Below are 21296 nucleotides of genomic sequence, written 5' to 3'. Positions count from 1 at the left end.
ACACATTGCTGTGACACCAATGACCAAGGATCTAAAAATAATCAGCTGGAGAAATGAAACAATTTTTTTTCATAATGGCTCATTAATGGCACGCTCTGCTGCCTTTTTTTTTTTTTTTGGCTTAGCAATTAATTCCGCATTAAAACGAAGGGAGAAAAATGCCTGAGAATATAACAATGCAGGCACCAGCATTAGTGAAACAGCCGCTTTCTCAGAACTCAGGGGGAAGTTTGCATCTCCCTTTGGTGTTCCTGGAGTTTTTGCGGGCCGTTTTCAATTAATGTTTTCAGAGTAAAAGAGTCAGTTAATTGATTTGGAAACTTCACTTGGGAGGAGGAGGAAAAATCTCACGTCTCATCTTATGGTTGAACACCTGCTCGGCCCTCTCCAAGGCACGTGTTTCACTTTTCCCCCTGACACATACACACCATTTCAGTGTCTGCGATCTCTTCTGAACGCAGAGCAAACCCACCCGGTAGAATTCATCTGCGTGGTAAACAACAGCTTGACACCTTTCGCTTAATAATAAAATAATGAATTGACTTAGCTGCACCATTTGAAGAAGACACGAGAAGCTTCCCCCCTATGCACCAGATTCTGATATTTATTTCTTTGTGCATTTGTTTATTTTCCTTTTGGTTTGATGGTAGAGGGTTTTTAACCCACTGGCTCTTTATGGTTCCTGGGCATCGTCCAACCATTTGTTTAAGCCTCAGTTAAAACAAATTATTAAACGTTCGCAGACATTTCCCACTCCCCCCCAAAAATGACAAAAGGACTACAATTACATTAAACGGCTGTTTTAAACTTCCTTCCTCAGTTGTATTAAAGAGAGCGGCCTTGGCATGGAGATCAAAACGGTGAAGATGGCATGCATTCAACGCTACCCTGTTGAGGTTGGTTTTTTTCCCCTTTAAACTTCTACTAGGGATGCTTCTGGCCCGGGTCTCATAGATCCATTGGAAGGTTATTAAATGGGGAAAAAAAACATAATACAGCTGCACATTACTCTGTGGTTTTCCTTTTTAACCTTGTAAAAAGCAATTGAGCTCTATAAAAGTCCCCCAGGACACATTTTGCAGCATGCGGGAAAGCGACATTTCTGTTGCTAAGCAAGACAGCTAAGTGAATTTTGCATGGATTTTCTGACCTTTCTTGCCACAGGTGCCGAGTGAATCACTGCAGTTGTTAAATGAAACCTTTCTTGCCAAGGGTTGTTAAGTAAATTTTGTTTCCCACTGACTTTGCATAAAATAGCAATAGCAGTTAGACTTATATACCGCTTCATAGGGCTTTCAGCCCTCTCTAAGCGGTTTACAGAGTCAGCATATCACCCCCAACAACAATCCCAGTCCTCATTTCACCCACCTCGGAAGGATGGAAGGCTGAGTCAACCTTGAGCCGGTGAGATTTGAACAGCCGAACTGCAGAACTGCAGTCAGCTGAAGTAGCCTGCAGTGCTGCATTTAACCACTGCGCCACCTCGGCTCTCTACAACATGACCAATAACATGGGAGCTATGGACTAAAATAAGTGGAGGGCATAAGATTGTTAATCGCTTAACAACAGGAATGTTGGGTTCAACTATGGTCGAACATTGAGGATTTTCTGTAGTTTGGAGAACTGATCTTTAACAGATCCAGACATCATAGCAATAGCAATAGCAGTTAGACTTATATACCGCTTCATAGGGCTTTCAGCCCTCTCTAAGCGGTTTACAGAGTCAGCATATCGCCCCCAACAACAATCCGGGTCCTCATTTCACCCACCTCGGAAGGATGGAAGGCTGAGTCAACCTTGAGCCGGTGAGATTAGAACCGCTGAACTGCAGATAGCAGTCAGCTGAAGTGGCCTGCAGTACTGCACCCTAACCACTGCGCCACCCACTGAATTGAATGAGACTTTCTTTTGATAGATAGATAGATAGATAGATAGATAGATAGATAGATAGATAGATAGATAGATAGATAGATAGATAGCAATAGCAATAGCAATAGCAGTTAGACTTATATACCGCTTCATAGGGCTTTCAGCCCCCTCTAAGCGGTTTACAGAGTCAGCATATCGCCCCCAACAACAATCCGGGTCCTCATTTCACCCACCTCGGAAGGATGGAAGGCTGAGTCAACCCTGAGCCGGTGAGATTTGAACAGCCGAACTGCAGAACTGCAGTCAGCTGAAGTAGCCTGCAGTGCTGCATTTAACCACTGCGCCACCTCGGCTCTTGATGATCACATGACCCAGGGACACTGTGGCAATCCAGTGGCCAAGGATCCGAATGTTGATCATGTGACCATGGGAATGCTGCCATGCTCACAGGTGTGAAAAATGGTCGTAAGTCACTTTTTCCAATGCTGTTGTAACCCTGAATGGTCACTAAAGACTATCTGTAAAAAAGCCAACATGCTCATTACAGCAGTAAAATAAAATCCCCATATCTTTGGTATCTATTAATGCACTTAAAAAGGCGCATGGCTTCACTCCGATATATTTTGTAGAAATTGACTGCTATTCCACATTTATATGTTAAAGACTCTTCTATAACATCAAAATGCTACTCCTTATCACTTAAATAATATATCGTAATTAAGTCTGACTCTGACTCTCTCCAGTCTTTTATTCTTCAGCTCGTTAATTTGCATCTGTTATTGTGATGAGGGGTTTCTTTTTATCCCAAATTATACATAACACTTTGTAATCATTCAATCACTGTTTGGTGCCACTTACAGCTTGCCTAATCTAAGGAATAATAAGTTTCAGATAACAGAAAGGAGGGACGCCGAACGAAAGAATTCAAACTGGAATGCAGATTTCAAAAAAAGATATTGCAATGAGATGGATTGATTCGGAACAAGCAATAGTGGTTAAAATGTAGTCACGCGGTTTCTAAACATTGTTATTATTTTTAGAATGGAATTCTTTATTGGTCAAGTGATTGGACATACAAGGAATTTGTCTCTGGCGCATACGCTGTCAGGGTACATACAAGCAACAAAGTGATAAGTCATAGATCATAAATCATAAGATAGCAATAGCAATAGCAGTTAGACTTATATACCGCTTCATAGGGCTTTCAGCCCCCACAGTCTGGGTCCTCATTTCACCCACCTCGGAAGGATGGAAGGCTGAGTCAACCTTGAGCTGGTGAGATTTGAACCGCCGAACTGCAGATAGCAGTCAGCTGAAGTGGCTGCAGTACTGCACTCTAACCACTGCGCCACCTTGCATAATAGACAATGTGGCAAGCCAAAGATCCAAAAGAAAACTGCAGGCCTGACACCTCTTAAAGGAACAATCTGTGTTCTCATGTTGAGAACGAATGAGTTTAGGATGCAGCCCATCAACACCTTGCCCGTGATACAACAAAATTCTCACACTGACTTTGACAGGCTGCAGAATCCTAAAGGACTCTTGGTGGCAACAAGAGTTTTCTAGCATATCATATCAAGAGGTTCATCTAGAAACGGGAAGGAGATGAAACAGCATTGCAAAAACACCACTAATTCAAAAAACAGCTCCAGAGGCCACGAAAAACCCAGCGGCTCATGTGGGGTTTGGCATCGACCGACCTCAGCTGTCAGGTCCATGTGTCCATTTATTTATTTCTCTTTATTTTGGCATCCAAGTTATGCAACATGTGATCCGCCCCGAACGAAAATGAAGACACGGCTCTAAGTACCTAGTTTCTTTTTTTTTCTTCCTTTTGTGATTCTTTTCTTTTTTAATTAGCTTTTCGCTATTTCCCCGCACATCTTCACTGTCATTTCTGCAGCCCCTTCTGTTACTCGTTTCTCCTGTGAGACCTGCTAGTGGCTCGAGAACCGTTTGTAGGGTTATTTATTTATTTATCCCCCCCCCCGTTCATTCATCCCTCCGCTACAAGCATTCCATCTGTCGCTAACGCCAGTTAGCGAAAAGTTTAGAATATGTTTGAAAGTATCTCGCTTGCCACCACCAGTTCTTTGAAGGATTTTTTTTTTAACAAGATCTCACAGTGGGGCAGATTGAGAATGAAAATAGAGCTCGTGAGAATTTTTTTTGCCTTTAAAAAAAGAAAAAGCAAGCCAAAAATAGCACAGAGTCAGATATCTGCAAAGATATAGCACCTAGCTGGAAAGACGGATGGATAGGATGCCATTCTAAAGTTGTTTTCTAAGTTTCTGTTTCTTTTGTTTTCCATGTGTTAATTTCCTATCACTTCAGGCATCTGCTCTGATTACCACCAGGGAATCATTCTGCATTCATTACAGCTTGCAACTTCTGTTCATAATCCAATCTCGGTCTGAGCAAAGTGTTAATTAGTTGCTGTCACTGTCAAGTTGGCAACCCCAGGCTTCTACAAAATATAACTGTTGTATCAGACTCCGAGGGTTCGGATTATGCTCGATGCACACAAAGGATCTGCTTGACTTATAGAGGCGGTGGGCCTTGAGCTGCATCAGCATGGCCTTTGAAAGGCTCAAACCGTATCTATCTATTTCCAGAGACAATGTTCTCGCAGCATTTTCCCAGTATAAATGATGACAAAGTGTGCGCTGAGGTTTAATTCAAGCACTATGCCATTAAAGAAACAGTGTGTGATGCTCTCCTGCTTTAAAATGATGATGACCTCCGAGGTGATTCCGCCGTAGAGCCGGATAATTGTGTCAGTGAAATTCAACAGTTTTGGATTAAAGCAGGAGTGTGCAACTTTTTCTGGTGGGGGGGAGGCGGATTGAGGCTGTTTTTGACTTTTGAATGGCCTCACAGAAGGGGGTATAAAATGAAAAATAGCGAGGGGAGCTTGGACAACAATTAAACTTAGATTTATTTTGCTTTCACTACACTTTGCAGAATTAAATTAAAAAATGGTATGATTACTCCCCAGCCATCTATGTAATCACTTCCTCCCATTTTAACGCATTAAAGATTATAATTTGTTAACCGTGTCTGGAGGTTACTGGAATTCAGGTTTTCAAAGGCCTCTTTCAAAAGCAATGTGTCCCAAAAACAGCTTGTCCTCTTTGACAATCTCAAGGCTCAGATAAACCGACAGTTTGCAAATTAATAACGTACGACTGAAAACAAACCAATCCATTAACCAATGGAGGAGTGGGAGATAGTAGATGTAAGCCAGTTCCTGCTAAAACTCCTTAGCTCCTTCTATTCTTTTCTGCTGTTTTATGAGCTTTCAAAGAAAAAATGCTCAGCAATTAGAAAGGCATAGAAAATGAGTTACTACTTCTGCGCTCTACATGGGGCTGCCCCTGAAGAGTGTTCAGAGACTACAGTTGGTCCAGAATGCAGCCGCGCGAGCGATAATGGGTGTACCTAGATACACCCATGTTACACCTATCCTCCGCGAGCTGCACTGGCTCCCCATTGGTCTCCGGACGCGCTTCAAGGTGCTAGTCATTACTTTTAAAGCCCTACATAGTTTAGGACCTGGCTACCAAGGTGGCGCAGTGGTTAAATGCAGCACTGCAGGCTACTGCTAGATCAGCAGTTCAGCGGTTCAAATCTCACCGGCTCAAGGTTGACTCAGCCTTCCATCCTTCTGAGGTGGGTGAAATGAGGACCCGGATTGTTGGGGGCAATATGCTGACTCTGTAAACCGCTTAGAGAGGGCTGAAAGCCCTATGAAGCGGTATATAAGTCTAACTGCTATTGCTATTGCTACCATCTGAACTGGTTCTCCTACAGGGATGACATCTTCATTTTTGGTTCTGCGCATGTGCAGAACAATTGTAATTGCACAAATGCAATTTTTTTCTTAAAATCTTTTTGTGTGTGTGTGCACCAAACTGGCAGTAATGCCGGGAGCAACCCACTCCTGGTCCTGGCATATGGCATTCATGCTTGGTATGGGAGCAGCTCTGTAGCAGAGAAAAAAGCTCTACAGAGAATCATTAAAACTGCCCAGAATATCAGCGGGCTCCAGCTATCCATCTTCGCATCTCTCTGTTTGAGGATGTTGCACAACATTCTCAGAGACTCTTCCCATCCTGCTTACAATCTTTTTTAGATGGTTGCCTTCTGGCAGAAGATACAGAACAATTAAAACTGGGACCACACGTCTTCTGAATAGCTTTTATCACAGAGATATCATTGCACTCAACAATGAATTAAAGGGCCACCGTCAGTGAGGTGTTGGACAGCATTACTTGGTCTATTGTGTGGATGCTTGGGTGGTTTAGGGGCGGGAAATTTTTGGTGGGTGGGGGTGTGTTTGGGGATTGTTGTGTGTGTTGGGCCTGGTCTCTGGGTTATATGTGAATTTCGTTGTATGTGTAAACTGTGTATGTACCTACAATGACAATAAAGTATTCTTCATCCCGTTCCTCAAACTGCCATAGAAGGCTTATAGCTCCCCATAGCCCAGAGGCGTCTTTGAAAACAAAGTTTTAATCTCCCTCCCTTTGGTAGTGCTGCACACGTTTCTCAAGGAAATCCACTGATGAGGATCTGAAGGAAGTCTTATGACATACATTTCACTGCAAACAGTTCTGTGGCCAATGTGGTTTTATATCTCTAATCATGGGTAATGAGGAATGCGATATGGCACATGGTGCTATGACTCAGATAACAGGAAGCCCCAAAGCACTTCTTGAAGCTGGAATCTTGCCAGCCAGTGTGTGACTGGTTCTGCGCGCTTTGTAAGTGCCAATGAAGAAGTAATATTTTGCACTTTAACTAGTTTTATTGCATAAAATGTAAAGAAGAGAAGGAAAAAAATGGGAAATTCAGGGGAAAAAAGGGAGTGGGGAAAAGGGAGGGAGGGAGGGAGAGGGAGAGAGAGAGAGAGCGGGGGGGGGGAGCATTAAGTTCCAACTTTTCTTAGCACAGTACAAGATAAAAACACTCCAACCTCCAACCTTTTTGCTTTTACACAATAATGCATAACTAGCCATTTTTATAACGACATCTTTCTGATCAACAAAACCAAAGTTGTTTCATTTTTTTCATCATAAGCACAAGATCCAGAAGTGATATTCAAATGAAAACATATTTTCCTCTTTGAATTAATTAATTAATTAATTAATTAATTAATTAATTAGACTTATATACCACTTCATAGGGCTTTCGGCCCTCAATTTTTTTTAGCAAATTGAGTCAGCATATGGCCCCCACAGTCTGGGTCCTCATTTCACCCACCTCGGAAGGCTGGAAGGCTGAGTCAACCTTGAGCCGGTGAGATTTGAACCACTGAACTGCAGATAGCAGTCAGCTGAAGTGGCCTGCAGTACTGCACCCTAACCACTGTGCAGCCTCGGCTCTGTAAGAAAGTAAATCAATTTAAAGTAATAATAAAGTCATCAATTTAATCATTCCCGCTTTATCTTCCTTGCTATGGAAATAGAATGTGTTTCTATTTGCACCTAATAATCTTTGTGAACTGTCACCATTTTTATTTATAGGATTCATTGTATTCTTTCAAGTTCTTTGACCTTACTGAAAAAAAAAACAGGGGGTGGGTGGAAATCCCTCTTTTTTTCACTCTTTTTTCCTTCAAAGTACTAAAAAAATTTAAACACTTTTTAAAAAAAAAATCAAAACTTTCTAATACATCTTTTTCTTTGACTTTTTAACAAGACTTTGAACTTCAGTATTATGTTTAGATTAGATCCCCCCCCTCAACTACCTTTATGAAGAGGTAATATTTGGAAGAATTCATTTGACATTGCAGAAAGGTCTTTCAGCATTTGGATAAGTCTGGAGCATGACTTAAACATAAGATCTTTTTCAATACAGCTAGTCTTTGACTTATGACCACAACTGAACCCCAAATGTCCATTGCTAAGTAAGGCAGTTGTTAAGTGAGATGTGCCCCGTTTCACCATCTTTGGTGCCATGGTTGTTAAGTGGATCACTGCAGTTGTTAAGTGAATCATGTGATTATTAAGAGAACCTGGCTTCTCCATTGACTTTGCTTGTTGAAAGCCATATAACAATAGCAGTTAGACTTATCTACCGCTTCATAGGGCTTTCAGCCCTCTCTAAGCGGTTTACAGAGTCAGCATATCGCCCCCATCAACAATCCGGGTCCTCATTTCACCCACCTCGGAAGGATGGAAGGCTGAGTCAACCTTGAGCCGGTGAGATTAGAACCGCCGAACTGCAGAACTGCAGTCAGCTTTCTATCATGATTTCTGAATCAATTAGTGGCATCTAGAAGCCATGATACAAAGCATGAAGAAAGGATTTTCTTTTTTCTTTCTTTCTTAGTGTTTCCAAGACAGTCTGCAGTTGTTTTTTTTGGCAAGATTTTGGAAGTGGTTTGACAAAGATTCCTTCTTAGGTCTAAGAGAGAGTGACTGGCTGAAGGTCATCCAGCTGGCTTTAGGCCTAGAATTCATGCCTTAACCTGGCTCTCATAAAAAGGAATTACCACAGATATATAAGCCTCACAAGAGAAAATCCCTTTTCCTCAAAATGTCTTCCAGAATTTAATTGAAGAACAGAAAGGGAATTGTTCAACTTTTGTCAAAAATTCACAGGAAGGGTTTTCACTTTCTAGGCAGCCTTCTGGATTTATACTCCCGAGGTGATGCATATTCCAGAAGCCCCAGAAGCTGCAACTTTTATGAAATTATTATCTACCACCTCTCTTGTGTGCAGATTCAATGGCTGAAATCTCTGGAGATTGCCAACATCTCCTGAATAAGCTTGTACTAAATCACAACTTTAAGTAGCTACTTTCTAAAATCGGGTAGCCTCAGAGAAATGTGGCCAATTATATGACATCATGTAATGATATCTGATGAAGGAAAAGTTTGCAAAACTCTGCATTAATCTAATTAGACCAGTGTTTCTCAACCTTGGCAACTTGAAGATGTCTGGACTTCAACTCCCAGAATTCTCCATGCATTAATCTAATTAGAATCAGTGTTTCTCAACCTTGGCAACTTGAAGATGTCTGGACTTCAACTCCCAGAATTCCCCATGCATTAATCTAATTAGAATCAGTGTTTCTCAACCTTGGCAACTTGAAGATGTCTGGACTTCAACTCCCAGAATTCCCCATGCATTAATCTAATTAGATCAGTGTTTCTCAACCTTGGCAACTTGAAGATGTCTGGACTTCAACTCCCACAATTCCCCAGCCAGCATTCGCTGGCTGGGGAATTCTGGGACTTGAAGTCCAGACATCTTCAAGTTGCCAAGGTTGAGAAACACTGAATGAGATCAAGAGAATTATCTCAGTCACTTGGTAGAGAACCATATATTTCACCCAGTTGTTGATATTCCCCTTGAAGGAGATTTCGTCATGAGATTAGGTGAGCAAGACTCGAGGCCTAACACTGATAAAACATTGATAGAACATTCTCACTGAGAAACTATGTAATGCATACATACATACGTGTGTGTGGGTATGTTTGTATGTATAGAGGTATAAATATAGGTGTGTATATATATAGGGGACATGGTGGCTCAGTGGCTAAGATGCTGAGCTTGTCAATCAGAAGGTCGGCACTTCGGTGGTTCGAATTCCTAGCATCACCTAATGGGGTGAGCTCCCGTTACGTGTCCCAGCTTCTGCCAACCTAGCAGTTCAAGAGCATGTAAAAAATGCAAGTAGAAAAATAGGAGCCACCTTTGGTGGGAAAGTAACAGTGTTCCGTGCTCCTTTGGCGTTGAATCATGGCGGCCACATGACCATGGAGACGTCTTCGGACAGCGCTGGCTCTTCGGCTTTGAAACGGAGATGAGCTATGCCCCCTAGAGCCAGAAAACATGTAGCACTCATAGGTATATAGGCATATACATTTGCAGTGTGTGTATACATGTGTGTGCGTGTTCAAATCTCACCGGCTCAAGGTTGACTCAGCCTTCCATCCTTCCGAGGTGGGTGAAATGAGGACCCGGATTGTTGTTGGGGGCGATATGCTGGCTCTGTAAACCACTTAGAGAGGGCTGAAAGCCCTATGAAGCGGTATATAAGTCGAACTGCTATTGCTATTGCTATCTGCGTATGTGCACCCCCTTCTGTGCATGCACAGTGCTCACACATTATGTTGGAGCAGAAGACAGTTCGCTTGAACCAGAGAGAACCAGTTGGATACCACTTCTGGTAGACATCCAGAAGACTTTGGGAAAAAATTGTAGAACAAATTACAAAAACGCAGTCACACTTGAATGCCTGGGAAACAGAGAAGATGTGAGAAAGAAGCATAGACTGTCCTCACATGGATCCATGACAATCTATAACTAACCTATTCTTTCAAGGGAAGCAATTAGATAGAGGAAATAATCAGGGTTTCAATAATTACTGATTTTAGCTATATGTTCTTTCTAATATCCTAACAGTGTTTTTCCGGATTGTTGTTGGGGGCGATATGCTGACTCTGTAAACCGCTTAGAGAGGGCTGGAAGCCCTATGAAGCGGTATATAAGTCTAACTGCTATTGCTATTGCTATAGTTCCCTAGATAAATTGGGCTATTATCTCAAAAGCCCTCTGCCAATAAGTTTCATGGAAGTTATTCTTTCACACAGAACAGACAAAAAGACAGTAATTTTGTCTCTTCTGATTTTCCCATTGTCTGACTCAGGAGCGCTCTGAAAAGTGATAAATAGGTTTACAGTATAAAACTTTCTTTTTGGTGACTTTGGGGGGAAAAGAGAGCAAGTGATATCACTGGATGGAAACTTCAAAAGCCGGCTGTTGGTTGGCCAGACAGATCGACTGCAAGCTTTATTTTTATTTTTTCCCTGAGTGAAGTCTAGGCTTTAGCAAACGAAAGACAGTAGATGTTTTGTCATGGATGAGATCAAAACTACCAACTTCAGTCCCATGAGGAAGAGGCAGAAAAGAATGCAAATCTCAGTTCCTCCGAGCAGCTACAAAATAGAGTTTAGGGACATCATTATTTTCATTGTGGAGAGGAAAATGGGAATGACCAGGAGAACCTTCCTGATGGATCTAGCCAGAAGAAAAGGCTTCCGGGTAGAGAATGAATTCAGGTACAAAAACTTCTTTGTATGGAAGGTTGGCTTGAAAAAGTGTTTAGTGCAAGTCTATGCACATCCGTGTGTGTGTTCAACAGGTTTGAAGCGTCTGAGCACTAAAAAGCACAGATGCCTCTTTGAGAAACTTTGAGAGATGCCCCAGAGCTTCTCCAAAACATGACTCAGTCTAATAATCTTTAATGTGATAGGATGGGAAAAAAATATATGAAATAATCATATGGTCTGAAGTTCATTTAATTCTATTGGTGCCTATTAAATGTCACGCCAAGTGCGTTTTCTTTTGGTGTGAGCTTCCCCCAGCGTGATTTGGGACTCAAGTGTTGCCCCCAGCTCCTACAGGTGTGTGCATCTGGAGTGTGCGAAGTACCAGAAAGTGTGTTTCTGAAGAATCTTTTTAGTAATTGTATACATTTCCCACGTTTGAAAAGGTGCTAGCAAAACAACAAAGCTTTTATATGAAATATAAACGCAGCTTTAGAATAAGTAGCTTGTTGAGTAGCATTTATGTCTAGCTTCATTTAGTGCCATAACAATAGTTATTGATAATGCAACTGCGTTTAGCGGTACCGGCACGCCTCGAATTATGTCCACAGTTGAGCTTGAAAGCTTTGCCACTAAACGAGACATTTGTTAAGCGAGTCCGCCCCGTTTCGTGACCTTTCTCGCCACGGTCGTTAAATGAGTCGCCGCAGGTGTTAAGTTAGTCACAAGGTTGTTAAGTGAATTTGGCTCCCCCCCACTGACTCTCCTTGACTTCCTTGTCGCGAAAGCTGATCACATGACGCTGAAACACTCGAACCGTCAAAAAATATGAGTCAGTTGCACAAACGCTTGATTTTTTGATCACATGACCATGGGGATGTTGTAACGGTTGTAAGTGTGAAAAGTGGGTCGTAAATCCCTTTTTTCAGTGCTGTTGTAGCTTTGATCAGTCACTAAATGAACTCTTGTAATTCGGGGACTGCCTGTATGTCTATGGTAAATATCTATACATTCAGAATGAGGTCCTCCTCGTTGTTAAATAATTAATTCTGCATATAGGGTTAAATTTAAGCATATTTTACTACGTGGCAATTATGGAATGAGATTTTAGTCTTGTGTGTAATGATATTTCCGTGCGTTTTGCAGTGCTCTGATTTCAGTGCCCTATTTCAAAGCAACGTGGGCGTTTTATAGTAAATAAGAAGGCTTTCTACAAGTGGGCCATCCTTATCATTTCAATAGGGAAGGCGTGTGAAGGAGCTGGATACATTATGGTACCCACTCAGCAGGCAATTAATCACTGCAGATTTTTAATTGGGGTTGTTTAGGAGGGAAAACCTGGATTGGGAATCCTGCTCTGAAGGAATCAGGTTGCCTTCCCACAATTCTAGCTGCAAATCTAGACCACTTCACAAAGGCAAGAGTGAACTCCCCCCACCCACCCTTTTCTTAAAGAGTGTGCATTGACACGTGGGAAGTGTAAAACTGTGGCTAGGTCAGGGGTGATATGCTACCGGTTCGGACCGGTTCACCTGAATTGGTAGCAAAGATGCCAGCTGTTCGCCCGAACCGTTAGCAAAAAAAAATAATGCAGCCAGTTTGGGTGAACTGGTTTTCCTAACGATCAACTCAAGAGCTAAGGTGGCACAGTGGTTAAATGCAGCACTGCAGGCTACTTCAGCTGACTGCAGTTCTGCAGTTTGGCTGTTCAAATCTCACCAGCTCAGGGTTGACTCAGCCTTCCATCCTTCCGAGGTTGGTAAAATGAGAACCCGGATTGTTGTTGGGGGCAGATATGCTGACTCTGTAAACCGCTTAGAGAGGGCTGAAAGCCCTATGAAGCGGTATATAAGTCTAATTGCTATTGCTATTGCTAACTCTGCTGTGCGATTTATATTAACTAGAAAGCAGGGGATTTCCTGCTTTCTAGCTAATCTAAATCGCATGGCACAGCTGATTCAGCCCCCCCCTCGCTGTTCGCTTACCTTGCTGTTCGCTTACTCGCTTGCCAGGCGCACTCAGTAGCAGGCTCCGCCCCCCCGGATGTCATTTTGATGTTCTGCGCATGCACGGAAAGTCCTGCACATGTGCAGAGGTGGTGCCTGCGAGCAAAGCAATCATGCACACACTCACATTGCTACCGAACAGGTAGCAGAGGTAAGTGGATTTCACCCCTGAGCTAGGTGTGTGGTTATGTTTCAAGAGATTTAGATTTAGATTTAGATTGCTTTTATTTATAGGCCGCCCTTTTCCCTGAGGGGACTCAGGGCGGCTTACAACCTATAGGGAGGGGATACACTTAATGACATATACAGACAATACCCAATTAAAAATAGAAGCAACATTCATTCATCATTCGGGTGGGGATGGATCCCAATCTTTAACCCCAGGCCTGGCGGAATAGCCAGATCTTAAGGGCTGTGCGGAAGGTCTGGAGGGTGGTGAGGGTACGAATCTCCACGGGGAGATCGTTCCAAAGGGTCGGAGCTACTACCGAGAAGCCTCTCCTCCGCGTAGTTGCCAGTTGGCACTGGCTGGCAGATGGAACTCGGAGGAGGCCTAATCTGTGTGATCTAATCGGTCGCGAGGAGGTAATTGGCAGGAGAGGGCAGGTTTGAAACTTTGGGGCAATTTTGGAGAAGGCGGGAGGATCTCATTCAATGTATAAGGAATGTATCATTTCTGCAGAGGTCTAATGCACCAGTTCAGGGGAAGACTCTCTCAACGCAAGTGCACCTCCTGATGAGTACTATCAGCCCAAGTAGGTTGATCTGACCAGGAAATCAGATGCACGGGAGGGCTAAAACTACTTTTATTGACATTTGGCTATAATGAGGTAAACTTGCAAGTCTGATTTTGCTACACTGCCTCCCTCTTTTTAATAAGGAGATCCACTTCTGAACATTATCCACGCATACTATTATTCTTCCCTTCCTTCCTAGTATCCATCTCTCCCCACTTATGACTAGAACCATGTTGCTTGTATCTTTCAATTTATATTGATTTCATCATGACTTCTCGTTGCTAATTGATGTTCATGGGGGCATTCTGCCAGACTTCTGCCTATTTCTCCTCCACAGTCACTGTTGCAATCATTACACTGTACGTTGTAGATGCCTCTTGTTTTTTTCTACTTCTGTGGTTGCTGAATCTTCTGGTTTTTGAAGGATGTTTTAAAGAGCTTTAGTTGGTGCTTTGCTGATTCCACGTGGTGGTAATAGTCTGTTGGTGGTTTCTGAGATACTGTTGATATATGTTTTGGAAAGAAGGATTCTTTCCAAAGCTATAGCGTGATATCTAGATCAGAAGTGTAACACGGGGATGGGGACAAGGTCCTAGCCCTCTGATCCACACTGGATGTCCCATTTTTATGAAATGTTGATCCACGCAATGATCTCTATCCCAAAATCAGAGCTAACCTAGATGGCCAAATGTGGAAAATTGCAATAGCAGATGTTAAAGGAAAATAATATCACAGTGCATAATATCTTGTTCCTGTAAATAAACCTTCTTAATTTGGAGAATCTCATTAGCCAAGTGTTGAAAGAACACTCAGACATCTTAATATAGCACTAGCGCTGAATGTTATAGCCACAATTAAATTAACTTTGCTCCTGGCCATCTTACACGAGGAGGGTTTCTATCAGCTGCCTTTTTTTCTATTACATGAACATTATATCTGTTACATATGTGGAAGCACATCAGTTACACTGATGCAAAGTTGGAGGAGGGTGATGCAAAATTGGAGGAGGGTGATGCAAAATTGGAGGAGGGTGATGCAAAATTGGAGGAGGGTGATGCAAAATTGGAGGAGGGGTCTATCTTGAATAAACACATGTATCGTTACTTAGGGAGGTGATACTGGAGATTATAAACATCTGGAATGTATGGAGCTCTCTGGCCCTTCGGTCTCTAAGGCCCGCCTGCCATCTCACCTGCCATTAAGCGCCTTGGTGCAATTGCTCATGTTTTCTGCTATATGGAGCTAAGAGCTGAGGTGGCGCAGTGGTTAGGGTGCAGTACTGCAGGCCACTTCAGCTGACTCCAGGGGAAGGATACTGTAATATCTTCATTTCCTCAACACTCCAGGGGAAGGATACTGTAAAATCTTCATTCCCTCACCACTCCAGGGGAAGGTTACTGTAAAATCTCCATTTCTTCCCCACTCCAGGGGAAGGATACTGTAAAATCGCCATTCCCTCCCCACTCCAGGGGAAGGATACTGTAAAATCTTCATTCCCTCCCCACTCCAGGGGAAGGATACTATAAAATCTCCATTTCTTCCCCACTCCAGGGGAAGGATACTGTAAAATCGCCATTCCCTCCCCACTCCAGGGGAAGGATACTGTAAAATCTTCATTCCCTCCCCACTCCAGGGGAAGGATACTATAAAATCTCCATTTCTTCCCCACTCCAGGGGAAGGATACTGTAAAATCGCCATTCCCTCCCCACTCCAGGGGAAGGATACTGTAAAATCTTCATTCCCTCCCCACTCCAGGGGAAGGATACTGTAAAATCTCCATTTCTTCCCCACTCCAGGGGAAGGATACTGTAAAATCGCCATTCCCTCCCCACTCCAGGGGAAGGATACTATAAAATCTCTATTCCTACCCCACTCCAGGGGAAGCATACTGTAAAATCTTCATTCCCTCCCCACTCCAGGGGAAGGATACTGTAAAATCCCCATTCCCTCCCCACTCCAGGGGAAGGATACTGTAAAATCTTCATTCCCTCCCCACTCCAGGGGAAGGATACTGTAAAATCGCCATTCCCTCCCCACTCCAGGGGAAGGATACTGTAAAATCCCCATTCCTACCCCACTCCAGGGGAAGCATACTGTAAAATCTTCATTCCCTCCCCACTCCAGGGGAAGGATACTGTAAAATCCCCATTCCCTCCCCACTCCAGGGGAAGGATACTGTAAAATCTTCATTCCCTCACCACTCCAGGGGAAGGATACTATAAAATCTCTATTCCTACCCCACTCCAGGGGAAGGATACTGTAAAATCCCCATTCCTACCCCACTCCAGGGGAAGCATACTGTAAAATCTTCATTCCCTCCCCACTCCAGGGGAAGGATACTGTAAAATCGCCATTCCCTCCCCACTCCAGGGGAAGGATACTGTAAAATCTTCATTCCCTCACCACTCCAGGGGAAGGTTACTGTAAAATCTCCATTTCTTCCCCACTCCAGGGGAAGGATACTGTAAAATCTCCATTCCCTCACCACTCCAGGGGAAGGATACTATAAAATCTCTATTCCTACCCCACTCCAGGGGAAGGATACTGTAAAATCCCCATTCCTACCCCACTCCAGGGGAAGCATACTGTAAAATCTTCATTCCCTCCCCACTCCAGGGGAAGGATACTGTAAAATCCCCATTCCCTCCCCACTCCAGGGGAAGGATACTGCAAAATCCCCATTCCCTCCCCACTCCAGGGGAAGGGTGCTATAAAATCCCCAGTCCCACCCCATTCTGGGGCAGACCAGAGGTGGTATTTGGTGGTTCTCCAAACTACTCAAAATTTCCGCTATCAGTTCTCCAGAACTTGTCAGAACCTGCTGAATTTCACCCCTGCTACTCTTGGTGAAAGTATAAATTGCCACGGTCTTCTTGCTGGATACTTTTAGATTTCTCTAAATGGGATGGACTGTGGATTCCCACACAGGCTTTGACATACCCACTGCCATTCAATTCCATTTAGCATTTTTAAGTCAGCTAGACACATTTTCCTAGCTGGACAGAAGAAAAGCAAGTGACCTCTTTTCTCTCTGTCTCTTCCCGCCCCTCATAGCAAATTGATAACTTCAACCAGAGCAAATGTGAAGAAGAAAAGAGGACTTGACAATTTTGGTTTATTTATTTATTTTATCTAGGCCCCTGGGAGGTGTTCCTTGTTTGACTGGAAACCGTTTTGAAGTCACTTCAACCAGGACAATTTAACTGTCAATCTATTTTTTTTTTAAAAAAAATGTCAACAATATCGGTGGAAATTCTACGTTTTTTACATTATTTTATTTTATTTTGGACCAAGGATACAACGCAGCTGTAGAATAACAGAAGAAAAGTAGGGCATGCTGGCTGATCTGTTATTGTGAGTGCAGAAATGGCAGAGTTCCCAGAACTTCGGCTATGTACACAATACATTAAATATGCACATTTTATATAAAGGGATATAAACCACAGGAAGCAGAAGTTAAACAACTCTTAACTGAATTTTTTTGTTGTTGTTTGAGACAACAAAGCAGATCACATCAGTTTAATTAAAGGGGGAAGGTAACACAGGGTTGATTTGAAAAATGATGTGTAACCAGCTTGATCATTAAGATAACAGACTACAGTCCTATCTGGGTTTGCTGGAAAGAAGTCTAATTGAGCTCAGTGGGACTTACTTCTGAGCAAGCATGCATAGGATTATGCTTCTCTGCTGAAATCTTTTTTTATTTATTTTGGCTTTCCTCAACCTGGGACCCACCAGTTGGGCACCAGCTAGAAATTTGCAAGCAGAAATCTCAGCATATCAAGACACCAGTTTGGAGAAAGATGTTCTTAGAAGTGGACATCATTCCAGGCCCATATATAAAAAAAATGTGATATGGAATACGTAGGAATTCTTATGTGACTGTTTTTAGCTCTTTAAATTGGCAGCTCTTTAAATTTTCCCAGGAACCTGTGGCTGCTCGCCACAGCTTCAGTGTGATCCATAGAAAAGCACATCGCAGAGCATTTTTTTTAAACTTCGAATCTGAAGTACTACAGTTCAGTTTCATTTCCCCAGAATAAATAGCAATAGCAATAGTAGCAATAGCAGTTAGACTTATATACCGCTTCATAGGGCTTTCAGCCCTCTCTGTTTACAGAGTCAGCATATTGCCCCCACAGTCTGGGTCCTCATTTCACCCAGATAGATAGATGATAGATAGATAGATAGATAGATAGATAGATAGATAGATAGATAGATAGCAATAGCAGTTAGACTTATATACCGCTTCATAGGGCTTTCAGCCCTCTCTAAGCGGTTTACAGAGTCAGCATATCGCCCCCAACAACAATCCGGGTCCTCGTTTTACCCACCTCGGAAGGATGGAAGGCTGAGTCAACCCTGAGCCGGTGAGATTTGAACAGCCGAACTGCAGATAGCAGTCAGCTGAAGTGGCCTGCAGTACTGCACCGTAACCACTGATAGATAGATAGATAAGAGATATGGATGGATAGATAGATAGATAGATAGATAGATAGATAGATAGATAGATAGATAGACAGACAGACAGACAGACAGACAGACAGACAGACAGACAGACATATAGAGATAGATAGATAGATAGATGATAGATAGATAGATAGATAGATAGATAGATAGATAGATAGATAGATAGAAATAGCAATAGCAATAGCAATAGCAATAGCAATAGCAATAGCAATAGCAATAGCAATAGCAGTTAGACTTATATACCGCTTCATAGGGCTTTCAGCCCTCTCTAAGCAGTTTACAGAGTCAGCATATCGCCCCCAACAACAATCCGGGTCCTCATTTTACGCACCTCGGAAGGATGGAAGGCTGAGTCAACCTTGAGCCGGTGAGATTAGAACCGCTGAACTGCAGAACTGCAGTCAGCTGAAGTAGCCTGCAGTGCTGCATTTAACCACTGCGCCACCCACTGAATTGAATGAGACTTTCTTTTGAGCAAATATCCGTAGCATCGACTTACCCAGGACAACTTATATCACACTGTTCCAGTGTAAACGAATGCTCAGAATGATTTAAAATGTCTAAAATGGAATAAATATACAACATACTGTGTTGCCATAGTACAATACTATATTGTCACAGATACAAATGTGCTTATATACAGTGGTATATTTGTGTATATATAGTATAGTATGACAGTATAAAGCTCTTCTAATTCTCCCTTCCGGGAAGTTGGACTAGAGAATAATAAGAAAGTGTGGAACATAAATACAATCGCTATCATTTTTGTTAACAGCTGGTGGGACTGATATGAAAGTAGAATTCTGGATTAGCTTTCAAAGCTCTTGCTGACATCCCCTAAAGAGAGCCAAGCCCAGCGAGTTGCATAAAGTACGGGATTCTCAAGACACAAAGGAAACAACACAAGAGCCATAAAATGTAAGCCAGGAACTCCATTTAAAAATGGAAAAGGGGATGATCACGGAAGCATCCCTTTTTTTTTTTTTAAAAAAGATTTTTATTAGGTAAACATTAAAAACGTTGGACATAGTACAACATCTCTGGTATAGTCATTTCCACAGAGTTCTTAGATCTTACAACAATAACAGTTTATATCTGGAGAGAGCCAAGGTGGTGCAGTGGTTAAATGCAGCACTGCAGGCTACTTCAGCTGACTGCAGTTCTGCAGTTCGGCTGTTCAAATCTCACCGACTCAAAGGTTGACTCAGCCTTCCATCCTTCCGAGGTGGGTGAAATGAGGACCCAGACTGTGGGGGCGATATGCTGACTCTGTAAACCGCTTAGAGAGGGCTGAAAGCCCTATGAAGCGGTATATAAGTCGAACTGCTATTGCTATTGCTATCTCCTACGTAGATATGTGGAATCAGTCAAATTACCTTCCCATTAATCCCTTTCATTATATAGTTACTATCAGTACATATACATATCCAATTCCTACCTATCCTACAATGTTAATATCATATTTCCAATTCTTAACTTATCTACGTTTTTCTCTCCCGAACTTTCCCCCTCGTTTCTAACCATTGGTAAATATTTGTCCCAGATTTCGTAGTATCCCGTCTCACCCTTGTCCTTGAGCTCGAGAGTCAGTCTGTCCATTTCTGCGCATGTTAGTATCTTATTTATTATTTATTCTTCTCTTTGTTGTTCCATTTTTGGGCGAAGCATCCTTCTTTTTGACTGAGAGATTATTTGCAGTGATCAGGACTAGCAAGCCTGGGTTATGCCATGATATCGTGCAAAAGGCCAGGTTAATTTCAAGAGATGCATCCCAAAGGTGTTTTTTTTTCAAGAGGAAATTTCTGGTTTTTCTTTGAAGATGTTTCACTTCTCGTCCTTCAGCTGAGACTGGATGGTGGGGAATGGAAGGATTTATACTCCTTTTCATACCGCTGGTCATTTCCATTCTTTTTAGCAAGTTGTTAAGGTGACCTGGGGGTTTATCTGTGTTGTGACCCTCACAACACAGATAAACCCCCAGGTCACCTTAACAACTTGCTAAAAAGAATGGAAATGACCAGCTGTATGAAAAGGAGTATAAATCCTTCCATTCCCCACCATCCAGTCAGAGCCGAAGAAGCTTCTTGGATGAGTAGTAAAACAACTTCAAAGAAAACCCAGAAAATCCAGTTGCCTCTTGAAAAAAAAACCCACCTTTGGGACAACAAGGACTTGGATGACTGAGAATCTCCATAGACTTCCAAAGATGTGGCTTTGAGATGTGTGTCAATCTTGGTTTTTAAAATTCGCAATTTAAGGTCATGGGTCTCCACAGGTCCGAGAGGTGGAAATGATGAAATGTGCTGTGATTGGATTGCTCCAATCAAATGCCACACTTCATACTCCTTCTTCCGATTATTGGGATGCAAGAGTGGAAGGAATTGTGATGTCACCGCTTCTGTTACGTTTTCTGTTATCATGGCAAGCTGGGAAGCTACATTTAAAATGCATTAAATCTATCCAAAGACTGGATGTCTCTGATTTCATTTCCTGCCCCAAATCAACAGATAATCACATTTCCGATGTTCAGCAATTTGCTGCTTTATTGCCTCTGGGAACCTGCAGAAAGAAAGAAAAAAAGGCTTGATGGAAATATGCAGGGACTGATACCTAGGCAAAAGGGGCTGAAATATTGCTTTAAGACCAGAGCTATGAAACAACATTTGGAAGTAGCTCCAAAAGAAACTTCCTTAATTCACCGAATAGAATAGAATTCTTTATTGTCCAAATGTGATTGGACACACAAGGAATCTGTCTTTGGTGCATATCCTCTCAGTGTACATAAAAGAAAAGATATGTTCGTCACGAATCAACAATTAATAATAGTCATAGGGTGAAAATAAGCAATCAGGAAACAATCAATATCAATATAGGTGGCGCAGTGGTTAGAGTGCAGTACTTCAGCTGACTGACTTCATCTGCAGTTCAGTGGTTCTAATCTCACCGGCTCAAGGTTGACTCAGCCTTCCATCCTTCCGAGGTGGGTGAAATGAGGACCCAGATTGTTGGGGGCGATATGCTGACTCTGTAAACCGCTTAGAGAGGGCTGAAAGCCCTATGAAGCGGTATATAAGTCTAACTGCTATTGCTATTGCTATTGCTAATATCAATCGTAAAGGATACAAGCAACAAAGTTACATAAGTGGGAGGA

The 21296-nt window shown here is 42.4% G+C and overlaps 1 protein-coding gene across 1 annotated transcript in view; it reads left to right on the top strand.

Annotated features, from left to right (window-relative positions):
* Nucleotides 1-10740: 10740 nt before the first annotated feature.
* DNTT (DNA nucleotidylexotransferase) overlaps nucleotides 10741-21296 on the top strand; it is a 147525-nt gene continuing 136969 nt past the window's right edge. The window contains exon 1 of the mRNA XM_087702116.1: nucleotides 10741-10943. Within this exon, the coding sequence (XP_087558242.1) occupies nucleotides 10741-10943 (203 nt within the window). The remainder of the gene's footprint in view (nucleotides 10944-21296) is intronic.

This window comes from Thamnophis sirtalis, unplaced genomic scaffold, assembly GCF_051295495.1.
Source record: "Thamnophis sirtalis isolate CommonGarterSnake01/CBP01778 unplaced genomic scaffold, rThaSir2_p1.2 scaffold_15, whole genome shotgun sequence".
NCBI classification, from domain to species: Eukaryota; Metazoa; Chordata; class Lepidosauria; order Squamata; family Natricidae; genus Thamnophis; species Thamnophis sirtalis.
The sequence above is the reverse complement of the archived record's forward strand: the minus strand, read 5'-3'. Positions and strand labels throughout refer to the sequence as shown.